We start from the raw sequence: 27491 nt of genomic DNA on the forward strand, positions 1-27491 counted from the left end.
ATATTCTGCTTTATGACGGATTAAGAGAATTGTGTATAAAATCATATTTTCCATCTACATATCGAGATCCATCAAGAATGTATGTGAATACACCTTATATCTAAAAAAAAAAGAATTGATCACAGATTGGGCCTTTTACCTCTATAGCCAAACGTGTCTTGCGCGTGCCACGGTCAAAACCCCCTGGCTATGTCAACGATGAAAAATGGAATTGTTATCAGACCACATTTAGCCTACACTTGAGAAATATGCCTCAGTAACTGCGTGTCCAGCCGGCTACTCTCCCGTCCTCCGTGCAGGTAGTGTGTCTAGCAGGTGCGACGGATCCCTCTGATCTCAGGAAAAAGCTGAATTGTGATGCTGTGACCATTGAGTTCCTCTTGTTTGCTGTCCTGGTTACCATGTTGTGTAAATAATAATAATAATAACTTTATTTGCATAGCACTTTTCATACAGAGGTTGCAGTTCAAAGTGCTTCACAACAGCAAGAAATACAGGCATAAGCGAGCATAAAAAGATAGACAGGTAGAATCACAGTGTTTCACATTAGGATCTAGCATCCCAATAGGCTCTCCGCTTACAGTTTTCAGTAACACAAATAGTAAAAATAGTTTAAAATGATTCAGTTTAAAAATAGTCAAAAAATTATAAAATAGAACGGACATAAAAAATACAGGCATGAGCGAGCATAGCAAGATATGGCAAATCACAGTGTTTCACATTAGGATCTAGCATCCTAATAGGCTCTCTATTCAGTAATACTCCTGTAATTCATGAACAAATAATCACAGTGTTTCACATTTGGATCTAGCAAATAATAAGAATAAAATGATTCAGTTTAAAAATAGTCATCAGTAAGAAGTAAAAAGTGCTCTATTCAGTAATACTCCTGTAATTCATGAACAAATAATCAGTGTTTCACATTTGGATCTAGCAAATAATAAGAATAGTTTAAAATGATTCAGTTTAAAAATAGTCATCAGTAAGAAGTAAAAAGTGCAATAACCGACACATGAATTTGATAGGCAGTGTAAAAGAGTAGGCAGGGTAAGAATAAATACAAGTTGTGTCAGGATATCCCTGATGTTTCCTCTTGCCACTAGGTGGTAGCAGATAGAGTTGTTCCGATACCGATACCAGTATCGGAAAAGCCGCCGATACTGGCTAAAATGCTGGTATCGGTATCGGCGAGTACCCTCTAATGCTGCGCTCCGATACCATATGACGTAATTTATCAACAACACTGTGGTCTGTTGAGTAAGCATTATAAAACAAACGTGTGCTTAATCGATTAAAGTGTCAATGCCATTTGTCATTTTAACAGCAGATACTTTCTTAAATGTCATCGTCCCGACAGAGCGGTGTTGACGGGGAGCTCATGGGTTCGCTTGGTGGCTGGTGTTATTAGCATTGAACAGCTAACCGAAAGCTAGCTTTAACATTACCTTGGCTAAAGTTGGGGCTATTCATATAATCCAGCAATAATGGCTGCAGACCTGCAAGCAAAGTACAGCAAGTTGGCAAAGGAGTATTCCAAGTTAAATCACAATGTCACCAGTAACGTTACAGTCTTCTATGGTCTTCCCATATACCGGTAGCTCATGCTAGCTAACGGTAACGTCGTCATTGTACAATTGCACGTCGCGTACACAATTAATGACATGTTGCGGACAGCCATATCGGCGACAATGTTTAGCTTTTAGTGCCAAATGATAAGAGTCTGAGGCGGAGTCTCAAAAGAGAATGTTGAATATTTATTGTGCAAAAATCACAACAGATCCGACTGCTACTGAACGGAGCCTTGTAGACAGACTGAGTAGGGTATATCTGCAGAGCCAGTGGGTAGCGAGTGCAGCAACGTATAATGTCCGTGTGGATCATTGGAGTAGGGTATATCTGCAGTGCTGAAGCCCCATACTCATTGATTAATGATACTAATACAAATCTATACAATCACCTGTTGTTGAATAAATACCATTACTTTCTAGTTATGACTAAAAAACAGTATATATAAAACAGTATTTGTTAAAAAAAAAAAAATATTATATTTATAAAAAATGTATATAATATCGTTTTTTTTTTTTTATGTATGCACTGGTATCGGATAAGTATCGGTATCGGCCGATACCCAAAGCTTAGGTATCGGAATCGGATCGGAAAGGAAAAAATGGTATCGGAACATCTCTAGTAGCAGATATCTATCAGTGAAATGCCTGAGCAAAGAGATAGGTTTTAAGCTGTCTTTTAAAGATGTCTAGCGAGTTGGCTTCCCTGATGTTTTGGGGTAGTTTGTTCCATAGTTTTGGGGCATAGTTGATAAAGGCTGCATTACCGATCCTCTTTTGACTGCTTCTGGGAGCCTCTAGTAGTCCAGCAGCTGATGATCGCAGTGTTCTTGCTGGTGTGTAATTTATTAGAGTGTTGGCGATGTAGCTAGGTCCCTGTCCATTTAGAGCTTTGTATGTAAGGAGAAGGACCTTAAAGTCAATTCTAAATGTTACAGGAAGCCAGTGTAAAGCGGCTAGGACTGGACTAATGTGCTCTCTCCTTTTGGTTCTAGTTAGCAGTCGGGCTGCAGAGTTTTGGATTAGCTGAAGCCTCTTTGTGGTTTTCTTAGGGAGACCTGTGAAAAGTGCATTACAGTAGTCTAACCGGCTAGATATGAATGCATGAATTAGCTTCTCAGCATCGTTCTGATTAATAAATGGTCGTACTTTTGCTATATTTCTGAGATGGAAGAACGATGTTTTCGTCACTTTGCTAATATGAGAATTGAAATTCAGTTCTGAATCTATGATAACCCCAAGACTAGTGACCTCAGATTTGATCCAAGGGGTTAGTCCCCCCAGGTTCTTTATTAATGTTTCTTTTTTAGTTTTGGAGCCGATAATTAGAATTTCAGTTTTGTTCTCGTTTAGTTTCAGGAAGTTCTTACTCATCCATTTATTTATTGCCAGTAAGCAGTCTGTAATGGAGCTAATCGCTGTATCATTTGGTTCAGCAGATATGTACAGTTGTGTATCATCCGCATAGCTATGGAAATCTACATTATGTTCTCTGATGATATCACCCAGCGGTAACATGTAAAGGGAGAAGAGTAAAGGACCTAAGCAACTCCCTTGTGCAACTCCATAGTTGTTGTCGTATATATCAGACATGTGATCTCCTAGTTTAACATAGAATTTCCTCCCTCTGATGTATGTTTTAAACCAGCCCAGCACATGGTCTGAGAAACCGACATGGTTTTCAAGACGATCGATTAGAATATCGTGATCGATTGTATCAAATGCTGCACTGAGATCTAACAGGATAAGGATGGAGATCTTATTCTCGTCAGAGTTTAGTCTGAGGTCACTGATTATTTTGGTGAGGGCAGTTTCAGTGCTATGATATTTTCTGAATCCTGACTGAAATTCTTCTAAGATGTTGTTTTCTTCAAGAAAGGAATTTATTTGAACTGAAACTATCTTTTCAAGTACTTTACTAATGAATGGTAGGTTGGATATTGGACGATAATTTGCCATTTCATTACTATCCAAGTTAGGTTTTTTTAGTAATGGCTTTACAACTGCTGTTTTAAAGGCATCCGGGAAAATACCAGTCCTAAGGGAAGTGTTTATGATATCTAGCACAGGGCTTGAAACACTATTAAATACCCGTTTGAAGAAAGCTGTAGGTATAGGGTCAATGTCTGAGGTGGAGGAGTTACATTCTGAGACAGTTTTGCAGAGTACATCTAATGTGATGCATGTGAAACTTCTCATGGTTACATTGCACGGTTTGCCGCAATCAACTTTATTTCCATCATGAGTAATGCTGGCCCTGATCAAGGTTATTTTGTTGTTAAAGAATAGTGCAAGTTCTTCACACTTAACCGTTGATGACTGAGGAGGTGTAGGGGCAGTGTTGAGTAGTACATTAATAGTGGAAAAGAGGATTCTGGAGTTTCCAGCATTTTCTGTAATGATTTTAGAGAAGTAATCTTTCCTTGCTAAGCGGATGGTTTTATTATAAGCAGTTAAAGCATCTTTGTATATATCACAGCATATGGTGGTTTTTGTTTTTCTCCATTTTCGCTCCGCTGCACGACATTTCCTTTTTTCTTCGTTGACCGTATTATAGTTTAACCAGGGCGAGGCTCTAGTTTTCTTCTTTTTCGTTTTTAATGGGGCGACATAATTTAATATAGATGACATTGCATCATTGAGATTTTCTACCATTTCATTTAGAGAGCTGTCATGATTGTGTGGTTCATGTAGTCTGATAAGATCAATGAACTTTGATTCAGCTTTGTCGTTTAGGAGCCTCTTTTTAACTATGATTTATTTTTTTGTTTTAGTAAGGGTTATTTGAGTATCAAAAAATATACAGTGATGGTCGGAGAGAGGTAATTCAGTTATTGAGATATTTGTTATGCTTAGCCCAGTTGTTGTTATAACTAAGTCTAGTGTATTCCTAAGCCGGTGAGTTGCATTTGTTATATGCTGTATTAGGTCAAAGCTATCCAGTAGATTTTTTAGTTCCATAGTTTTGGAGTCTGTTTTCTTATTAAAATGGATGTTCAGGTCTCCATTTAGGATCACCTTATCATATCCGGTAACACATAGTGAGATCAGTTCAGAGAGCTCCTGTATAAATACTGGTGAGTGTCTAGGCGGGCGGTATATTGTGACAATAATAGTTGTTCTGTTTTTAGTTCAATGGCAAGATATTCCATTGACATGAACTCGCCTAGTTCTGTGATTCTAAACAAGAGTTTTGAGGAGAAGATTGCTGCAACTCCTCCGCCCCTTTTATTTTTTTCTGGGTATTTGAAAAAAGTTATAGTCTGGTGGACAAGCTTCTATCATTATTGATGTAGCTGTGTCATATAATATCTGCCACTCATTTCTCTACCCGTCTCACAAGACGTGGCTTAGTTTCCATGGGTGTTTGAGGAAGTGACGGGGCGTAGACTGTATCCAGGACGTCTCGGCTCCTACCCTGCTGCTTTCCTATATAGTCCCAGTTGAACTCATCACCCCCAGATAAGCGCTCATTGAAAATCTCACTCTGAACGTTCCATTTCCTCAGCTCCCAGAGGGGCGTTTTGACAGTAATACTACAGGCAGCAGCTGGTTTGTATCCATATCTCTATACGGTGTTTATCCTTTGCATTAGAGGACGCCCTACGCCCAGATTATGATAGTGATATCAGACCGTATTTGCCTATAATGCCACGAGAACCCAAGGGCAATGGAAGAGGCCGTGCTAACTACTACACAAACAACCTTTTGTATGTTTTTTAGGCCTTGCCGTGTGTGCTGTTCTCTCGCCAATGTGTTTAGGCCTCTGGGCTTATTTGCCTTAATAAAAAAAAACACCCATACAGACCGTCATACGCGTACAATAATAACACACACTCCTTAATGCACTCTCACATTGTGTGCATACACGCCGCATGCACAGGCGTCCGTGTATTTAGTCTTTGAGCTCGCAGACTCAAGACAATAACGGCGGACCATATAGGAGGGCATGGGTCTGAAAGGGTGTCTTTGTGTGCTCCCTCCCCTCGCCATCCTTCCTTGTTCCTAGCTACTGGTATGAAGCGCTTCATCTGTCTTCTCCTCACCCTCAGGCGTCAATATCCTGCCCTCATTTAGTTCCTCGATGTACAACGACCCAATAACTCTCCATAAAGGAACACTTGACGGACCCACATCCCCCATCCACCTTCCCATCCCCCCGCCTTGTCACCCCGCCGCGCGTGAGCTGATAAGCGACGCGCGGAGCGGTGGGCCTCGTCTGTCAGTGGCATCTGAACGCAGACGGCGTTGACAGTCTAATGTAATCTAAGGCGGTCATCATCTCTGCACTGAGGTAGATCGGGGGGGGTCTGGGATGCAGACGGGAGGAGGTTCAGGCACCAGCAGAGAGGAGGGGCAGAGAGAGAGAGAGAGGACACAGACAATATATCTGCATGGATACTCTGCTCCAATAGCCTTATGGTCCAATTCATGCATTGAAAAAAAGGAGAAAGACAACACATAGTATGCCTGAAGTGCCTTTACTGTACACTCTGCTAAACCCGACGAATGGATTTTACACCCAGAGAGAGGGTTGTGAGAGTGCGCGTGTGTGTCTGTCTGTCTGTGTGTGTGTGTGTGTGTGTGTGTGTGTGAGAGTGAAAGGGAAAAGTAGGTCATCATGGCCTGCAGTGGGTCAGTCCCATAGGCTTCTCTGAGAGCATGGCATGGTTCAGTGTGACTCCTTCTTGTGTCTTACTCGCCCCTGGCAGTGTTTACATTAGAGGAACGCAGCGTGGATTCTTTTTAAGAATTAATAAAACAAAACAAAAAGAAAATGTTGTCCAGTAACAGAACAGACCCCTCCTCTCCTCCGCGCAGCCGGACGCTTGTGGAAAAACCGGACTCTGTATTTTGCCCGTTTTATAAATTGTTTCATGTCATATTTACAGTGGAAACAGCATGACGGCACACACGTATTTGTCTTCCGTGCTCCCGTGTTTATGTTAATAGGCTTAGAATAGTGTGTTTGTGTGGGCGGCTACGTGGCGTAGTGGGCAAGGCGCTCGCCACGAATGCGGAGACGCTGGGATCGCCTGTTCGAGCCCAGCGCTCCACATTGCTTTCAGTTTAGCTGGTCGTCCGTACTAATACACATTGGCCGTATTAGGGGGTGGGAAACTGATGGGTGGGGATCGGGCGTTGTGGACAGCGACTCCTACAGGTCGGTTGGTGCGCCTGCGCAGTAGAATCAGCAAGTGTCGGGGGCAGCGTGAGCCTCCCACGCGTTACTCCTCGCCACTGAGAGATCGAGCTGCGCAGGTGAAAAGATGCGACTGCTGTTACCTCAAGTACCGGAGGGGACTTGTGCTATGTATGACTTAGTCCACATTGCAGCCGGCTTGTGGGAGGCAAGAAACAGTGTTTGTGACAGGGGAGGGTTGAATTGGATGATACGAAATTGAGATGGGAGAAAATATAGAAAATGGGAGCAAAAGTGGATAAAAAAAAAGAATAGTGTGTTTGTGCGAGTAGTCTGGTAGTGTTTCTCTGACAGCTGAGTCAGATTGAGTCTCTACATACTGTAACCTTGTCTGAATGACAGCTGACACCGCAGTGTCGAGAGCTACACACAGAGAGATGGAATGAAAGGAGCGGTTTGAGTCCAGCCTCATCACACGGTCTTCAAATGAACCAGCGGATGACTTAAATGATTTTGTCACTGATTTAATTTCCTGGAAATTAGTGATCGCATTACTATTTAACTGAGGGCAGCACGTTTCATTGATTTGAATCTTCTTACAGTAACTGTGTGGTATAGTTTACCATTGAATTCCTCATGATTTATTGTGCCCCCCCTCCCCTCCCCGGGGAGAGAGAGAGAGAGAGAGAGAGAGAGAGAGAGAGAGAGAGAGAGAGAGAGAGAGAGATACTGTTTATCATGTGGTCAGAGGATAGGCATCGATTTTCAGCAGAATGTCTTCTTGGAACTATACACGGAACCCGCCCTTGAGCAAGTACAATAAGCATTTTCCGCCCCAGTAGAATACAGAGCCTCTTCGTTGTCTACAAGCTGCAGGACATACATCACCTTTGTAAAGAGGCTACAACATTAAACCGGTGATATTAAACAATTATTCCAGTATTCATTGCTATTATCTAACTCCATTTCCCCCAAAGAAGGTTGGTGGCATTCATTTATAATAAAAACACAAGATACTTGTGCTATAATGATAAGGACATCAATGAAGAAGAAACCCAACCCCCTTGCCAAATATCTATGCTACTCATAGTGGTGAAATACAAAAGTCATATATGTGTGTGTGTGTGTGTGTGTGTGTGGGGTGGGGTGGGGGGGTGGATACGGGTAAGGGGTGTAGAGTAAGGGATGTAGGGGTAGGGAATAGGATACAAACCCGGTTTAGGGTAAGGGGTGTACAGTAGGGATGCACAGTAGGGATGGACTTTTTCAGTCCCGATACCAATACCGATACCTGGGCTTTGGGTATCGGCCGATACAGAGTACCGATCCGATACCCATTGTTCAATTAATAAACTGTATGCCTCACTGTGTGGAACAGAGACTGGGATCATTCTTTTGTGCAAGGCAACATCAGGCTTGAGTTAAAACATTACTTTCCTAACTTAGTGAAACAAATGAACACATAGATATAAATGTACTGAATTGTTATTTCTTATTTTATTTGTTTATAAAAAAAAAATATATATATATATATTTTTTTACCGATACCCGATCCAGCTATTTTAGTCATATCAGGGCCGATATCAATATCGGATCGGTGCGTCCCTAGTGTAGAGTAAGGGATGTAGGGGTAGGGAATAGGATAGGCTAAGGCTAAGGGGTGTGGGTGCAGGAGGGAATGTTTAAAATGTGAGCTCCAGGTGTTGACAATGCCGCTGCTACATACCCTACCACACTCCCCCCAACGGCCACCACAACCCACCGTCTACATCGAGATAGGCAGCGAGTTGAATCTACTACCGCGGCCTCGCCCTGAGGCCTGTGTCCTTGTCGGAGAGTTCAACATTCCCAGCTGGTTGAGCTTGTTGGTCCAGCATGCAAAGAGAGAGACCGTTAGGACTCATGTCCACCAGCATGGCCGCGCTACGTCTCACCCCTCAGGATACAGGTCTACCCAGTGAGCACACTCTCTCTGCAAGAAGAGAAAGCAACAATGCTTCATTATCCTCACTTTCTAAATTAATTTGTACAACTAGCACCCACGTCTCTCTCTCTCTCTCTCTCTCTCTCTCTAATGGACCTATCTCAAACCCTGCCCTCTTTTCTTGATCCTCCAATCACAACTGTCGCTCAAAGTTTGTCCGAGGTAAGCGACAGTTGTGATTGGAGGATCAAGAAAAGAGGGCAGGGTTTGAGATAGGTCTAGTTTGGTTAGCCATAGAAGTGTCTTCTGTCTGGGCCGTGAGGTCAGTGGTTTGATAGAATCAGTAATGGAGCTGTTTTCAGTCAAAAGTGCCCTGAGATTCTATTGTTTGAAAGGAGGGTGGGAGCGATAGCCCCCCCCCCCCCCCCCCCCCCCCCCCCCCCCCCCCACCCCCCCCCCCCACCCCCCCGCCCCAAGGTTACAAAAATGCTCCTCCTTGCCAAGCAAGCAACCTTGGCAGCCTAGCCTCCATGAATCTAACACTCGTGTGCTCATCCCGATGGCGAGGTTATCCCGATGGCGAGGTTGTTTAGTCTCGGGAAGATTCCAGTCACGGCTAGAGACCTTCGGTCTAGAGAAGATACACCAAACTGAACTGGAAGGATCATCTCCTCCTGTTATTGTCATTCTCCGAAGACACTCGGATGTCACGAGACCGCCGCCATCTTGGTATAGGGGGACCATACGGATTTCTACCATCAAATGCATGCGTTGAGGTCCGTTTTTATTACATGTTTTATCACATTCTTGTTCATTTCATAACATTTTCATACGATTTGTTTTGAAAATATTGAGGCCAACATGGCATTTCACTATTTCGAAAGCCTTTCTGGTGATTCTAAGGCGAGATATGAGTCAAAGATCTCCCCCTGATTGACTTGACATAATGTCCATACAAAACACATACAGACATGGCCAACTCTCGAATACCCAAATTGAAGCTGCTGTGTTACGTTTTGTACTAATAACAAACACAGAAATCCAAATCGCAAGTTTTATATAATACCAGCTGATGCATCACGGAGGAAAAAGTGGCTGGTGGCTAACGTTCGGCTAACTCGCTCTGTGTTGTGGTCATGGTAGCTACATGCTAAGCTAACGTTAATTACATAATATCGAACCGATAGGAGCTTATCTTATCTAATCTTACGTGGTGGTACCACGTGTGCCACTACCCGATCAAACATCCACGTAAGATTAGATAAGATAAGCACCTATCGGTTCGATATTATGTAATTAACGTTAGCTTAGCATGTAGCTACCACAACCACAACAGCAGAGCGAGTTAGCCGAAAGTTAGCCACAGCCACTTTTTCCTCATTGATGGTATAAAACTTGCGATTTGGATTTCTGTTTTTGTCATTAGTACAACGCGTAACACCGCAGCTCTTTGGCATTGTGAAGGACTGAAGAAATTCCGCTTGATAGTCTTTAATTTGACGCTTTAACGATCCGTTTCTGCACTAAATGAACCGTACACAATGTACCAGGCGGGGCAGTTTCCCCCCACGCTGGAGTTGCCTAGCAACAACAGACAGGAAGTTGACTTCGAGGATGGAGTCTATCTCTGAAGTGTTGTATGTTATGTACAAACCCACGATGACCTTGTCTCTCTGGGCGGGGGGGTCAAATCCCAGGCAGCACCTACGCGACCTACATTCCGAGTGTGACACGGGGTGAGGTGTTGCGATGTTCAAACAATCCTTGGAGGTTGAGCAATGGTTTATCACGTCCTCCATTGAAAAGATTCCATCGTCTCCCTTGGAGAGCAGGTTACAGCACGTCATTCTGAACGGTAAACTAGAGCAGTGTTTCTGAAACACTGGACCCAAAATAGACCGTGAGCCACGTCTCATTGGAGCGGTGATTTGTTCTAATGGAGCCGGTGTTTTGAGGGAGAGTCACGACTAAACACAGTCAGGTCCTGAACCGAGAAGAGAGAGCCCTCTCTGAGCCCCGGCATTGTTTCTAAACGACACACACCTAACCGTTGCCACTTTATCTCCCATCACACACTGGTATAATAATGAAGACGTAAGAGTGGAACCCACACGCCTTTCTTGCCCCCCCCACTCCATTTCCTCTGCGCACCCAGGGGGGGCTGCACAACCCTAAATTGTGGGCCTTATCACTTCAGGACGATCCTCCGAATGTGGGACAGGAAGGAAAGGAACGAAAGAGATTATGATTGCCCCCTCCATCCCTGTTGACTTACAGTATCGGAGTCAGATACGGCAGCGGCCCGAGCTATGGGAAGGATAACAAAAAGACATATAGTCTGTGAATACGCCCCATGTGAAAGCAGGGCCGGGAACCTTAGGTAAAGGGGTTTTAAATTGTACTCTCGTTGTTACAAAGGATCAAAGGGAATTTTTCATGCCGTTTGTGCAAACACAGTCTTAGCACAGCGTTCAAACACAGTCACAGCGCTCTGATCTTGAGATAGTCAGAGTGGATTCCCAGCATAGGGGGCGTTTTTTATTTTTTTTTGGATCGTTTGGTTTCAGTTGCAGATGCAGGCATCTGTTTTTTTCTCTCTCTCGCTCGCTCGTTCTCTCGCTCTCTCTCTCGCTCTCTCTCTCATGCTCTCTCTGTCTCTCTCTCCTCCCTCTCTCTCGCATGCTCTCTCTCCTCTCTCTCTCTCTCTCTCTCTCTCTCTCTCTCCTCTCTCTCCCTCTCTCTCTCTCTCGCTCTCTCTCTCTCTCTCTCTCTCTCCTCTCTCTCCCTCTCTCTCTCTCGCTCTCTCTCTCTCTCTCACTCTCGCTCTCTCTCGCTCTCTTTCTCTCACTCTCTCGCTCTCTCTGTCTCACGCTCTCTCTCTCTCTCTCTCCCCCCCCTCCCAAACATCTGCAGCTCTTTGCGAACCCGTCCCCCATGTGACCAGCGAACATCCATAATTCATCCTTCAGTTTTCTTTTTGCAGCATTCCAGTTCCACTTCCGCATGTTTCCTGCGTCAACTTGCATCTCTCCTCCCCGTCAACAACGGTTCCAACTCTGTTTAGTCTCTCACACTGTCTGTCTGTGTGTGTGTGTGTGTGTGTGTGTGTGTGTGTGTGTGTGTGTGTGTGTGTGTGTGTGTGTGTGTGTGTGTGTGTGTGTGTGTAGTGTATGTAGGATATCCATTGTTGATACAGTGAAGACTTAGGAAGTACACAATAATGATGATGTCAAACGTTCCGCAAAAGGAGCATGTCAGAGCTTAGCGGTGTCATGGGTTAGGCTCGATCGTGACAATACTTTGCGCGCCTCTCTGCTTTTTTCGCGAACCTCCCCTGTGGAAGAAAACGTATGACTTCGGCTAAAAGGTTTTGTTTTGGGGAGGTGTTAACATTTGGAGCATTAAGGAGAGAGAGGACTGAGAGGCCGTACTAAAGAAAGAAGAAAGAAAGAAAGAAAGAAAGAAAGAAAGAAAGAAAGAAGAAAGAAAGAAAGAAAGAAAGAAAGAAAGAAAGAAAGAAAGAGGGGGAAAAAAAGAAAACAAACTGCGCTGTTAAAAAAGGGAAGAGTATGAGGCTGTGTGTGTCTGTTAAAAAAGAAAACAAACTGCGCTGTTAAAAAAGGGAAGAGTATGAGGCTGTGTGTGTCTGTTGCTATGGTGATCTTTCCATTAACTCACTGGCTGGGGTTTTTCCAAACAGGGCATATCCACCTACTGCCAGAGACTGGAGAGAGAGAGAGAGAGAGAGAGAGAGAGGAGAGAGAGAGAGAGAGAGAGAGAGAGAGAGAGAGAGAGAGAGAGAGAGAGAGAGGGGGAGAGAGAGAGAGTGAGAGAGAGTGAGAGCGAGAGGGAGGGAGTTATAGCGATAGGGAGAGGGAGAGAGAGAGATAGGGAGAGGGAGATAGAGAGATAGAGAAACAAAGAGAGCAAAAATTTATTATTTAGGCCTAGTGTGAGAGGACTTTACTGTAAATACACCGGCCGACAAGGAAAGTGAGGAGGGAGTGGAGGATGAAAAGACCGTCCTGGAGTGTGTCCGGGAGTGGGTCCGGGAACAAAAACAAAAGGGTGTGCCGCTATTTAAGAAAGTAAACAACTCACGGTGAACCCAGCGGGTTCTGTCAAAGTAAAATTATGGTTCCACGGTTGCCAGCCTTTTTCGCGTTGTTGTCGAGGAAATGCAAGCGCTTTGTCATCGCAATCCAGACCCGACTTTCCGAAAGACTGAAGGGGAGGCGTGGAGAGGCGGCCGGGGGGGGGGGGGGGGGGGGGGGGAGATCAGAGGCCCAGGTGAGATGCTGAAGCTTCTCGACTCTCTTTAATTAGTAAGGCAGCTACTTCAGGAAGATAACAGGGACCCTCTTTAATCTTCTGAATAGGCCATAATCTGGAAAATAAGATGTTCGTGATAGGCAACACCCCCCACCACCGCTCAACCCAACCCCACCTCTCCCCACCCCACCACCACCTACCACCCACCCACCTCCCCCACCCAACCCAACCCAACCCAACCCCACAGACCACCCACCCACCCCCCACCCAACTCGACCCAACCCCAACCCCTCCACCTCTCCCCACCCTACCCCCCACCACCTACCACTCACCCACCCAACCGTACAGTCCTCGGAACCGTGTAGCACCTTTCTCGGCAGTGTTTCTTTTAAAAGCACTAAACACACGTGAAGGAGTTATTATTGTCCTTCCCTTCGCCGAGTCTCGTCTCTTTCTGTCCACTTCTCCCTCTCCACTCACGGTTCCCTCAAGCGGCACACGCCTTTTGTCTGAGAGGGACGCCAAGAAAGAAAAACATCAAAGTCGTCCGATCCTACGCGAGCCGGGTGCCTACGCAACGTGGGCCACCCTCGCCCCCACCCTACAGTTCAGCCCTCGCCCCACCCTGCAGTTTCAGCCCAGTCTGACTCCAGCACTTAATAAGCAGGCCCGACCACAGCGCGGCACCAGCTCCCTCTCTCTCAACTCAAAACACATCTGGCACCACAGGCCTGTTGACGTCAACTCTAGTCTGGGGTTTGAACTCTCCAACTCCCTCCCCTCCGTTTACAGTAGAACTAGCAGAACGCCAGTGTGTGTGTGTGAGAGAGAGAGAGAGAGAGAGAGAGAGAGAGAGAGAGAGAGAGAGAGAGAGAGAGAGAGAGAGTGTTCCACACTTTCGAGTTTGATTGAGTTTCGTGGCTGTAGTTTTAGGACTCTGAGTCTGCACTGTAAAGAACAACCTAGTCTCAAGGAGATGACGCAATGCTTGCTTTGTGGGAAGAGAGAGAGAGAGGGGGAGAGAGAGATAGAGGGGGAGAGAGAGAGATGGAGAGAGAGGGGGAGAGAGAGGGAGAGAGAGGGAGAAAGAGAGAGAGGGAGAGAGAGAGAGGTGGGGCAGTCTATGAGCACAATAGGTGCTCTGAGAGAGAGCACCTCTGCAGGAAGATGACACATCCATCCACATGTCCACAAAGCAAACACAAATACTCACAGCCAAGGCTGCTCATTTCTCACCCTATATAGAATCACTGTGTGAGGAGGACCACACGGAGGTTTAGTCACGGCTACAGATATACATGACTAAACATGATGTGAATCTGGACCACAGAACAGGAAGGGGTTCTGGGAGTGAGTGGGCAGTGTGTAGGTCCCTGGTGTTGTTCCTCTCGGCCTCTCTCTCTGTGTGCGTAATGAATAGTGGTGGGGGAAAATATCGATACGTAGTAGTATTGCGATACTTTGCGTGGCGATACTGTATCGATACAGGGACGCCAAGTATCGATATTTAATTATTTATTTATAAAAAATTAAATAAAAAATCTTTTTTGTATAAGGAAGTTGCATTGTTCATTTCAATACCTGTAATAGTACAGTAGTCCACACACACACACACACACACACACACACACACACACATGTGTGCATTCAGTTAAGTTGGAATATGACTGTAATACAAACAGTTCAGTTTGTCAGGTACATGCAACACAGATTACAGTGTTTACATCTGTCTGCTTAAGAAAATACCATGTTCTGCAATAAAAAATATTGAAGTGAGATGAACAGACTGAACTTTATTTTATTAGATAAAACATGTTGACAAAGTTTTACTTTGCAGTTGAAAAAAGGTAATAAATCGCAATATATCGCAATATTAATATCGCAATACTCAGCATATCGCAATATATTTAGTATCGCAATACTATCGTATCGTGACTCAAGTATCGTGATAGTATGGTATCGTGAGGCCTCTGGTGATTCCCACCCCTAGTGCGTGATGAAGTGTTCCTCCTTCTCAAACGGTGTTGTTTCTGCTTCTCCCCTGCAGGTGAGGGAGATCTTGGGGCGCTGCTCCTGTCCCGCTCAGTTCCCCATGACCAAGGTGTCTGAGGGGAAGTACAAAGTGGGAGACTCCAGCGCGCTGATCTTCATAAGGGTACGACGTGACATCAAAGGAGACATCTGTCACAACTTGTGTATAACGTGTGTATGTGTGTGTGTGTGTGTGTGTGTGTGTCTTGGAGGTTGTGTAGGCCTATATCATAAGGGTACGACGTGGCTGCCGTGACATCAAAGGAGACATCTGTCACAACTTGTGTGTGTATGTGTGTGTATGTGTGTTTGTGTGTGTGTGTGTGTGTGTGTACGTGTGTGTGTGTACGTGTGTGTGTGTGTGTGTATGTGCGTGTGTGTGCGTGTGTGTGTGTGTATGTATGTGTGTGTGTGTGTGTGTGTGTACGTGTGTACGTGTGTGTGTGTACTTGTGTGTGTGTGTGTGTGTATGTGTGTATGTGTGTGTGTGTTGGAGGGTCCCGTAGGCCTATATGGAAAAATATGGGTATGAATAGTTTCAAACGCAGGTGTTATTGTTCATGGAAATGTTGAATTCGGTTATGTTTTTGCATAGATTTACTGCTCTGCTGCTTTGACTGTCAAATGCATGCGGTTTTGGGGAAGTACTCTCTTGTCAATGTAACTGCTAATTTACTTCACCTATAAAGTTGTTCAACTACTAATTTACCTTCGTCCAAATTACACCGCGAAGCGTGAAGCGGCACACCGGCGGCTAGACGCAGCTCACCTGGGTTTGTGATGATGGCAACAAGGAGGGGATCAGGAGGAAGCCAGGGGAGCAGTTAGGAAAAGTCCTTGATCCAAAAATAGAATGATTATCTAGAATTTGGATGTCATCATTTCATTCTCTTTTATTCAAAACAAAAGCGCAATTTGTAGTTAGTTACTACTTGTATTTGTATTTGTATTTATTTATTAACACAAAGAGTTAAACAAAAGTAAAACAAATAATAATAATAATAATAATAATAATAATAATAATAATAATAATAATAATAATAATAATAATAATAATAATAATAATAATAATAATAATAATAATAATAATAATAATAATATAATAATAATAATAATAATAATAATAATAATAATAATAATAATAATAATAATAATAATAATAATAATAATAATAATAATAATAATAATAATAATAATAATAATAATAATAATAATAATAATAATAATAATAATAATAATAATACATAATAACCATATTGTGAGGGAGAAGTTTAGAAGCCTAGAGGCTTATCGAGAACTTCCCCTGTTTTGTAAAATCAAACATACAAAAATATACATATTATTATTTTACTTACACTAATGAACTACTTAAACTGCACAGAAAAATTGAGTTAATGGAACACGCCAACATTTTGGGAAATTAGCTTACCGTCTTCTCCAGAGAGAGACAAGACGATAGATACCAGTTTCCTCTCTGTGCGTTCAGTAGAAAGCTATCTGGCTGCATGTTAGCCTAGCTTAGCACAATGAATGGAAGCGGACATGGCCGGTTAGCCTTCGGGAGAGGTGTTAGTTTGGACAATGCCTAGGCTAACTTCGTACCTACCAATGTTGCAGTGCTATTCGAGAATAAATAAAGGTTTGATTAAATTGGACTAAATGTAAACGTGTAACGTGCTTGTTCCCCCCTGGGGGCGACAGTGGCTCAGGAGGTAGAGCAGTCGTCTGGTAATCCGGAGGTTCCAGGTTTGATTCCCGCTCCTCCCGGACAACATGTCGAAGTGTCCATGAGCAAGACACTTAACCCCTAATTGCTCCCGATGAGCAGGTTGGCACCTTGCCTGGTCGCCTCCGCCGTCGGTGTGTGAATGTGTGAGTGAATGGGTAAAATTTTAGGAACAAATTGTAAAGCGCTTCTTTGGACAAAAGCGCTATATAAATGCAGCCATTTACCATTTTACCATTTATCATAACAGCCCACCACAACAGGAGACAAGCCCACCGCAAATACGTTTCCCAAGTCCATTAAATTCTCTTGTCTTTTTCCACCGCTGTGTGTGTCTTCTGTGGCCTGTTGCCTTACAACAACACCCTAACAACCTGTGAGAAACACTGGATATACTGGGCTCGGGAGGCAGAGCGGTCGTCTGGTAATCAGAAGGACAGTGATTCTGCACCCGGTTCGATTACGGCTCCTCCCGGAAAGCGTGTCGAAGTGTCCTTGAGCAAGACACCTAATCCCTAACTGCTTGCACGGTCCGCCTCCGCCATCGGTGTGTGAACGTGTGAGTGAATGTGAGACATAACTTGCAAAGCACTTTGGATAAAAGCGCTATATAAAGGCAGTATATCAGGGGTGGCCAACCAGTCAGAGACTAAGAGCCACAAAAATTACTGTGGTACCACAAAGAGCCACACCATAATACCAGCGTTTCTCAACCTTTTTTTTCAGTCACTTAAAGTGCTTTACTTGCATTGAACATTGCATTGAACATTGAACATTGAGGAGACATCATTAGAAAGCACAATGTATGTTTCCATAGTTACGCAGATTACACACAATTGTACATCTCCGCTGAACCAAATTATCACACAGCTATAAACTCCATTTCCGCCTGTCTCTTAGCAATAAACAAATGGATGACGAACAACTTCCTAAAATTAAATGAGGGCAAAACTGAAATCCTACTAGTTGGTCCTATAACAAAAAGAGAAATGTTACAGAGCAATATGGGGCAACTTACTCCTTGGATCAAACCCAAAGTTACAAGTAAATAACCTACACTGGCTTCCGGTAACATTTAGAATTGATTTCAAGGTCCTCCTCCTTATATACAAAGTATAAACATTGCGATCATCTACTATTGAAGGTTCCAAGCCACAGTCTAAAGAAAATCGGGGATGCAGCCTTTGCTAACTATGCACCAAAGTTATGGAACACACTACCTATGGACATTAGGGAAGCTAGATCTCTTAATATTTTCAGAAATAAGCTAAAAACGTACCTCTTCACCATAGCCTTCTAATACACCCCGCTGTTGATTGTACTGTAGCACTATTTTACTCTGGCCATTCTATTGCATAATTTTACTATCTATTCTACTATTCTATTATTGCACTGTATTATTGGTGTGCAAACCAGTCAACTTACAAAAAAGAGCCTGTTGGAGGATTTCAACAAGATAAATGCGACAACATTGCAAAATATTTCACTATAATATTTCAAAGTGAAGTAAAAAATATTATAATAATTATTTGATCATGTTAAATGATCATTTGATCATGTTAAAAAAGGGGAAATAAAAAACATTTGTAAAAAATTATTTATTTTTTTTAATCAGTGGGGCACAGAATCAGATGATCATCAGTAGGGCACGTGCCCTACTGATAGTGGTCTAAATACGCCGATGGCCACCTCTGGCCTCTGAAGTTGCTAATGTCTTTTTTATTTGGGCCTCACGGGGTTAAAAGTACCCTGTGAGACCCACGGTTGCAAAATTACAAAATCACTTTTAGCCATTTAAAAAAAGAATGTTTATTTAAAAAATGTTAAAGGGGAACTATTTGACTATTTCTTTCACTATTTGGGCACTTTTACACAATTCCTGTGAGTCTATGGAACACCTAGGTTTTTTTCAAATGGTGAGGTAAGTACCACGTCCTTCCTTCCTCTAGATTTAACGTACGGTTTGTATTTCTAATCAAGTACTCAAAAACCGCATTTTTCTATCTCAAGATCTTAAGTCGTTTTGACTCAGGCTGGGCTCCAACCACTGTGTGGCCTGGTGCCAACTGCCACATCAACTGCCACATTATTATGCAGCTGAGAAATCTCTGACATCACAGATATGCAAATTTTCAGATGACTCAGTTCAGTGAGGGTGAATATTGTGAGAGGAGAATTGGAAGAATGCGCCAATATGAGAATTAGAGACATAGATCATATTAATATAAGTCCACATAGCTAGGAAACAATGCTAAACGCTGAAAAGGCCATTTATAAGATAGTTCCCATTTAAGCACATGTATAGTCAATTGGTCCTGTTGTTCAGCCTCACAATGCTATTTGATAGTAAATGTGTTTATATGTCCCACCCTCTGGCCTCTGAAGTTGCTAATGTCTTTTTAATTTGGGCCTCACAGGGTTAACCTCTTAAGCCCGAGATATACAGTAAAAGTGTATATTTTCAGCATTACGTTTGTTTACCAATTATTTTAACTGTTATTAGTGAAATATAAGATTATAGAAATCTCAGGGCATTGAGTCGGAAACCGGCGCATATTGACAGGAGGAAGTGGCACATCCAAAAGTGAGTGTAGTCTTTTGAAGGAAGAGACGCAGGGCTTTCAAATTTTGAAAAACGACCCTACCCAGCTCACACCAGCCCCTGTCAATCATCTGATTTCTGGATTAACTTTTTTATTTCTCTTATTTTTTGGGATTATCTCCCACAAACCTGAACGTTATTGCCATAAAACAGAACGCAGTTAGTTTCTCTACCTTTCTGTGAACGTCTTGCAAAAAACGGTGTTGCAATATGATGAAAAATGGTGGAGAAATTCCCTAGATTCAGATACCAAGAACATGCAAATGGACCATTTAAAAAAGAAATTAAATGTTTATTCTACGTCCTTGTGGAATGAGTGACATAAAAAAAAAAAAAAGTAAAAAAAAAAAATTATAATATTTTTATTTTTTATTTTTTTTTGGATGGAAGAGCCGCACATTGACGGGCAAAGAGCCGCATGCGGCTCGCGAGCCGCGGGTTGGCCACCCCTGCAGTATATGTAACGGATGGTACCGTGAGGCACAGTCACGATGGACTTCAGATGTTGTGAAGTGACTGTCGCGAGTAGCGGTGCTATGGGTTAAACTCACTCTCACCCTTAACACTTTCAGTGCCAGCAGGGCGCGCACGATTTAGTGCTTGAATGCCCACCATCCACTTCAATGTTAGCGTTAATAACGCCTAATCTATGTTTTAAATTATGGCTATGTGTCTAATCTGCCCGTCGCTTATCAATGACTCGTTTTCCAGTCAACATTGTCGAAGCGGATTGTTTTTTTATCAGTTCATTTTCGTTTTATAGCATATTGAAAAGCCCTCGTTTTCAAGGAAAATATAAATATTCCATGATAATCGCCCTTTACTGGAATATTCTAGAACGTTGTCATTTTTCTGCCTATTTATGAATTGTTTTCAAATAAACGCTAGATTATCGATAGTATATGTGTACGTATGCACGCTATATAGGCGATCTGAAAAATCGATTCTCTGATTTCCTCAAAGCCATCACCCACACACACACACACACACACACACATAGGGCGAACGCTGAGATCTCAGCGAATACAACTCTGATTATCCCAAGACTTGTAAAATAGATTCCTTACCTCAGATCAGATGTTCTCCAAAAAGATCATTCCAATTCCTGATCGCCATTCCAAAAATCGATCGCTTTTATTGATCCAACGCTACATACTGTAAACACATATTCCACGCTGTTCTGAGGGTCCACAATGAATCCGATCGGCTCAGGTTACATGCCTGAGAAGTAAAATGTGGATTCCGGATATGTCTTTTCTCATCCATTTTCATTGAGTCCATTCCAAAAGGGTGCATTACCATCTGGGAGACGATAGGGGGCGCTTTTTTCACATCTGAGCTCCTGATGGGGCTGGTTTACCAACGGGAGACTCGGTTGATGAAATATGAATTCAGATCGCTAATAAAAGAATTAAACGATAATTGTCGTGGTGGGCATTCAGGCATTGGGCTGATAACACGTGTTATCACGTGGTGGGCACTCAACGTGTTAAAAGACACACAGACACGTTACAACGCAGTGAATTCACCTCTTGGTATAGCGCTCTGTGCTGTCGACCCGTGGTGCAGCAGACCACAGGTTCGAAACCCCCTCGGGGCATCAACGTTTAAGGTGACGATATGACAACCGTTACATATACAACATTAACAGTTTGTCAGAGGAAAGTAACACGTGTGATTGGAGGATCAAGACAAAGAGGGCGGGGTTTCACATTCACCTCAATTACGGGCCTACAGTAGTAGTTTGTGGTTCTGCTACATATTTGAACTACCGTCCCCAACACTTCACGAGGCTGTGACAGCTACATCGTTTGGACACACAACAACCACAGAGCGCTGTCGTCGGCATACGCCGTCACAATGTTTGATTACATCAAAGCCCTGTAAACTGCACAGTATAACCCTTTCACTACCACAATACAGAAGGTTAACCCTTTCACTACCACACTACAGACGGTTAACCCTTTCATTACCACACTACAGAAGGTTAACCCCTTCACTACCACACTACAGAAGGTTAACCCCTTCACTACCACACTACAGAAGGTTAACCCTTTCACTACCACACTACAGACGGTTAACCCTTTCACTACCAGACAGTTAACCCTTTCACTACCACACTACAGCCGGTTAACCCTTTCACTGCCACACTAGACGGTTAACCCTTTCACCACCACACTACAGAAGGTTAACCGTCTGTATTGTCGCAGTGAAAGGGTTAACCCTTTGTCGTGTGGTAGTGAACGGGATAATGCAGCATTGTCTTCCCGCCCCGTTTGCTAGTCCATATATACCAGTGTTTACAATCTCCACCGACCGGGCCTATTCCCATTTCCCACCTATAGTGCACTTGGTTGGGTCTGGGTGGCCTCCCTTCTCCCCACGTCGAGACACAAATAGAGCTCTGGGTCACTTCCTGAGCAGGCGCTTATCGTGGCTGCAGCAGCTTGTTTATACGAGACTGCATGTCTCTCGTTTCAGTGTTTCCTTGGTGGTTGCTGCAGCTCTGCCTGCCTGGCTGGAGGGTCTGATACTAGGAATCGATTCTGTTTCATTTACCTTCCGTGAACCTCCGCCGGATTAATGGATCCAACCGGATGTCATTTATGAATTGGCATGCCTTTCAATAACAGGCCCGTCTCTGACCGTCAATACTGTCAATATTTCTACATTTTCAGAGGCTCCACTGCGCCCAGTGATGCCTCTGCTCCATATTACTATTCCAATGATATGGACTTGCACTATATGTACCGTAAAACAGATAAAAGCATAGTCCCAAATACTGGGACGCCTGCTGCCAAATAAAGGTGGGGTGAGTTCAGTGATTGAAGCAAATAAAAGCCTGGGCTATTCATTGAAACTTTACGGTATGTTTAAATGTCTTAGTATGCCCCAATCTCAAAAGCCCCGAAAACTAAATAGTTTTTTTCAGTTTTTTTAATCAATAGTAGATGTCTCTCAAGAGCAATCGATGTAGGGGCGGCTAAGTGGCGCAGTGGGCAAGGCGCTCGCCACTAACGCAGGAGATGCTGGGTTAGAGCCCAGCTCTCGGCGTTGCTTCCGGCTTGGCTGGTCGTTCATACTAATACAATTGGCAGTATTAGGGGGTGGGAAAGCCGTGGGTGGGGATCAGACGTTGTGGACAGCGACTCCTACAGGTCGGTTGGTGCGCCTGTACAGCAGAATCAGGAAATATCGGGGGCAGCGTGAGCCTCCCACACGTTACTCCTCGCCACTGAGAGATCGCGCTGTACAGGTGAAAAGATGCGACAGCTGCCTCCTCGTGTACCGGAGGGGACACGTGATGCAAGGCTTCGTCCACATTGCAGCTGACCAGTGGGAGGCATGGTCTAGCAACGTTCGAGACAGGGGAGGGAAGAATTGGATAATACGAAATTGGGATGGGAGAAAAAATGTAAAGATGGGGAGAAAAAGTAGATAAAAAAAAAGAGCAATCGATGTAGGTACGCTCTTGCCTATCTCCTCAATCAGGCAGGACTTCTTAAGGTGCCACATGCACTAATTTGAGTGTGACAAGCAGTGAGACATGAGCGGAATCCTTGTGTCTGTGTGAGGTGAGTGAGAGAGTCGTGGCGTAATGTTAAACCTAGAGAGTCTTAAGCCTGCTCCACTTACCGTATTAGGAAAAAGTGTCTGGAGATGTTGTGTGTGAGTGTGCATGCGTGTGTGTGTGTGTGCATGTGTGTGTGCGTGTGTGTGTGTGTGTGTGTGTGTGCGTGTGTGTGTGTGTGTGTGTGTGTGTGTGTGTGTGTGTATACCGGTGGGCATGCGTGCGAGTATGTGTGTGTGTGTGTGTGTGTGTGTGTGTGTGTACCGGTGGGCATGCGTGCGAGTATGTGTGTGTGTGTGTGTGTGTGTATGTGTGTGTGCCGGTGGGCATGCGTGCGAGTATGTGTGTGCTTTGGGGATATTCTTTTGCTTGTCAGATTACCCCCCCCCCCCTCCATACTGTCCCCACCCTCTTGGTATTCCTCCTCCTCGCTGAGGGTGACAGTGATTTTCTGCACATCCTCCGGCAGCCACTGGTGCGGCCAACACACTTCTCCATTAATCTGGAGGGAGGGAGGGAGAGAGGCGGCCCTCTGGCAGCTGCCATCAAAAGCCGAACGGGCCCCTATTCAGTTCTGACAGTGCAGCTCGGGCCAGAGGAGGGGATGGCAGAGAGAGAGAGAGAGAGAGAGAGAGAGAGAGAGAGAGAGAGAGAGAGGAAGTGAGAGGGAGAAAATGCTGGATGAATGTAACGTAGCGAAACAAGATGCCCCCGGCCCCCAGGGAGGTCCCCCTACCCCCCCTGTGTGGCGGAGGTGGTGTGAGTTGCGGGGCCACACTACTATATGGCCACCCTGTGTGTGTGAGCCGTCGGCCGTGAGCTGAGAAATTATTAGTGCGATTTGGGCTGAGAAATTGGTTCAACCCGCCCCTATTGTGATTTACAAGCGGTCCCCTGTTCCCCGGTTGCCATAGGAACAGGGATCATTTCTCTACAGTTGTGAGGAGGGGGATTTCCACCCCTTCGGCGTGTTTAGAGAAGCGATGGCGGCTGAACCGCAGAGTGCCGCTGGTCGCGGAGAATCTTCCCTGACCTCTGGAACAGCATCCCCATGTCCAACAAATCTGCCCCCTCCATCGAGTCTTTTAAAATCGAAACTCAAAACCCATCTATACTCCCTGGCCTTCCCTGACTCACTCTGACTCTTGCCTTGCTTGTTGACGTGTTGTTTTGTTTCCTTGTCTATCCGTTGGTTGTTCATATTTTCTATTTATTCGATCTCTTTTCTTTGTTTTCTAGCTATGCGACTTACTGTGAAGCACTTTGGTTGACAAGTGTCATGTCTAAATGTGCTATATAAATCAATTTGATTGATTGATTGATTGATTGATTGATTGATTGGCGGTCCTCGCGGTGATGGCCGTGCACTGTCGCAGTCACACACCGCCGGTAAACCTGTTATTGACACGAGGCCCGGAGCGATGCGGAGTAAGCAGTTTACATGGTCAGGACAGACAGCTAAGCAGATGGACAGTATTGAAGGACTTAAGAGAGAGAGGGGTAGCAGAGGATGACAATGCAGGCTGTATGGTAGAGCGGGTGGAGTGAGACCTGGTGGTGTTACATGCATACAGCTCTTCTCTTGGGAAGGGGGGGGGGGGTAAATGTATCTCTGATCACATCACCCCTGTCCTCCACGACCTCCACTGGCTTCCAATCAAATACAGGATACATTTTAAAATACTACTCATCACATTTAAAGCCCTCAACAACCTTGCCCCTCCCTACCTGTCCGACCTCCTCCACCGTCACACGCCCACCCGTCGCCTTAGGTCTGCAGATGCCAACCTCCTAACACCTCCCACGACCAGGCTCCGGACCTGGGGCGACAGGGCCTTTGCTGCTGCTGCCCCCTCCCTCTGGAATGCCCTCCCCAGCCATATCCGTGATGCAAACACCCTGACATCTTTTAAATCAGCCCTCAAAACCCACCTTTTCAATCTTGCTTTTGACCTCTAATTCTGTCGGTTTTATTTTATTTTGTCATGTATTATTTTTGTTCTGTTTTGTTCTGTTTTTTTGTTTTGCCATAGTTTGTCTCTCCTGCCCATGTGAAGCGTCTTTGAGCACCTGGAAAAGCGCTATATAAAATAGATGTATTATTATTTATTATCTATGTTCCAGTTTTATGTACTGTAGAGCTTAATACACTCGGTCCCGATCACGAATACCACCAACCTGGTTGTGTGGCAATAAAGGAATCTTGTATCTTGTATCTTGTACAGCTCTTCCTCAGAGCAGCAGCAGTGTGTGTGTGTGTGTGTGTGTGTGTGTGTGTGTGTGTGTGTGTGTGTGTGTGTGTGTGTGCGTGTGTGTGTGCGTGTGTGTGTGTGCGTGTGCGTGTGTGTGTGCGTGTGTGGCCCGGCCAGCCCCTGTCTCTGGGAGCAGAGGATGACAGGCCGGGGCCACGTGTGGGTTGGTTCAGATAAGCTCCGCTCCAGCCCAAACAGATGCACTTCCCGTGGCTTTGCCTCGTCTGACCCCACAGACACACGGGCGCGACCTCTGAAACATGTGGCGGACGAACCGCGTTACACAACCCAGGGAGCCGCGTCCGCGGGACTGTCGCGTCGGGCTAAATGTAACGCCACTGCCTGAGTGAAGATGGCTCCCGCCTGGAGGGAGGGAGGGAGGGAGGGAGGGAGGGAGGGAGGGAGGGAGAGAGAGAGGCTCTCTGGAATGATACCGTGGATCTGTGTGTGCCTCGATGAGCAGAGGAGCGTAGGAGGGGGCACACACATCCAACACACACACACACACACACACACTTCCCTCCTCTCTTGCTATAGCTAGCGCCCTCTCCTCTCTATCTGAAATGAGAGGAGGGAGGGGCTGAGTTGTTTCCATCACCCGGCCTCGCTCTGAAAGCACGGGCGAGCCAGCTGAGGGGGGATAGTGAGAAAGAGAGAGAGACAGGGGGAAGAAGAGTGTCTTTCATGGTAGCAGAGCTCTTTATTGCTCTTCCCCCCCTTCCCTTTTAATTGTGTGTTGGCATGGCGATGGACAGCGCTCATAATGGCATCAGCTGGGGGTGACATGGGCTGAGGGGGGGGGTGCATCTAATGGGAGTGTTCTAACATGGAGGGTGGGGGGGGGGGGGGGGGGGTCAGGAGGGAGGGGACTCGGGGGCCCAACTGCTCAGCATGCTGCTCCACTTGTAGGATTTGCATATCTATAGAGGTGATCTGCAGTCTGCGCTGCGTTTCAGAGGCGCCGGAGGGGTTAAACGTCAGGGTGGTGTTTGTTGTGCGTCAGTTAAACGTCAGGGTGGTGTTTGTTGTGTGTCGGTTAAACGGCAGGGTGGTGTTTGTTGTGCGTCAGTTAAACGGCAGGGTGGTGTTTGTTGTGCGTCAGTTAAACGGCAGGGTGGTGTTTGTTGTGCGTCAGTTAAACGGCAGGGTGGTGTTTGTTGTGCGTCAGTTAAACGGCAGGGTGGTGTTTGTTGTGCGTCGGTTAAACGGCAGGGTGGTGTTTGTTGTGCGTCAGTTAAACGGCAGGGTGGTGTTTGTTGTGCGTCAGTTAAACGGCAGGGTGGTGTTTGTTGTGCGTCAGTTAAACGGCAGGGTGGTGTTTGTTGTGCGTCAGTTAAACGGCAGGGTGGTGTTTGTTGTGCGTCAGTTAAACGGCAGGGTGGTGTTTGTTGTGCGTCGGTTAAACGGCAGGGTGGTGTTTGTTGTGCGTCAGTTAAACGGCAGGGTGGTGTTTGTTGTGCGTCAGTTAAACGGCAGGGTGGTGTTTGTTGTGCGTCAGTTAAACGGCAGGGTGGTGTTTGTTGTGCGTCAGTTAAACGGCAGGGTGGTGTTTGTTGTGCGTCAGTTAAACGGCAGGGTGGTGTTTGTTGTGCGTCGGTTAAACGGCAGGGTGGTGTTTGTTGTGCGTCAGTTAAACGGCAGGGTGGTGTTTGTTGTGCGTCAGTTAAACGGCAGGGTGGTGTTTGTTGTGCGTCAGTTAAACAGCAGGGTGGTGTTTGTTGTGCGTCAGTTAAACGGCAGGGTGGTGTTTGTTGTGCGTCGGTTAACATGTTTGTTCTCTCCTCTCTTCTTCTCCTCGGCAGGTTCTCCGCACTCACGTGATGGTGCGTGTGGGCGGGGGCTGGGACACGCTGGAGCACTATCTGGACAAGCATGACCCCTGCCGCTGCGCCGGCTTCGGTGAGGTCACTTCCTGTGCTCCGCCGTTTTCCTCACGAGAGAACTTCATGTGTCACGTCTTGACGTCGAAACCTCGTAACCCACAATAGATCAAGAATCAAGAGGTTTATTTGTCACATACATACCAGGGCATGCGGCTGGTCATGCCTGCATCGATTGTGCAATAATACAAATAATAAAATAGACATAAAGAAAAATCTAAAATAGGTAAGTCACAAGATGTGCATGATAAAAAGAGACATGCTAAGTTCCTGAGAAACCGGTTCCTATGTACACTACTATACAATATACAATTTACAATTGTATGCGGACGACAAGACAGCTAATTTACTTGGCAATTGTCACGAGTTTACAAAAGCACTTCATCCTCGCTCCAATCTCCCTGCTGTTATCCCTGTTGATGTTAACTGCATCTCGTTTCACCGTAAAAGCGACACTATGGTGTCGTAAACAGGAGCTGACACTTGGTCATGACCGCTCATATCCGTGTTAATGTTTACCCTCCT

The 27491-nt window shown here is 45.0% G+C and overlaps 1 protein-coding gene across 1 annotated transcript in view; it reads left to right on the forward strand.

Annotated features, from left to right (window-relative positions):
* The window catches only part of gas2l1 (growth arrest-specific 2 like 1), a 45896-nt gene that overhangs the window by 7633 nt on the left and 10772 nt on the right, over positions 1–27491 (forward strand). Inside the window, exons 2-3 of the mRNA XM_084323744.1 lie at positions 14952–15059; positions 26889–26985. Of these exons, the coding sequence (XP_084179870.1) occupies positions 14952–15059; positions 26889–26985 (205 nt within the window). The remainder of the gene's footprint in view (positions 1–14951; positions 15060–26888; positions 26986–27491) is intronic.

This window comes from Notolepis coatsorum (genome assembly GCF_963971535.1).
Source record: "Notolepis coatsorum genome assembly, chromosome: 10".
In the NCBI taxonomy this organism is placed as follows: Eukaryota; Metazoa; Chordata; class Actinopteri; order Aulopiformes; family Paralepididae; genus Notolepis; species Notolepis coatsorum.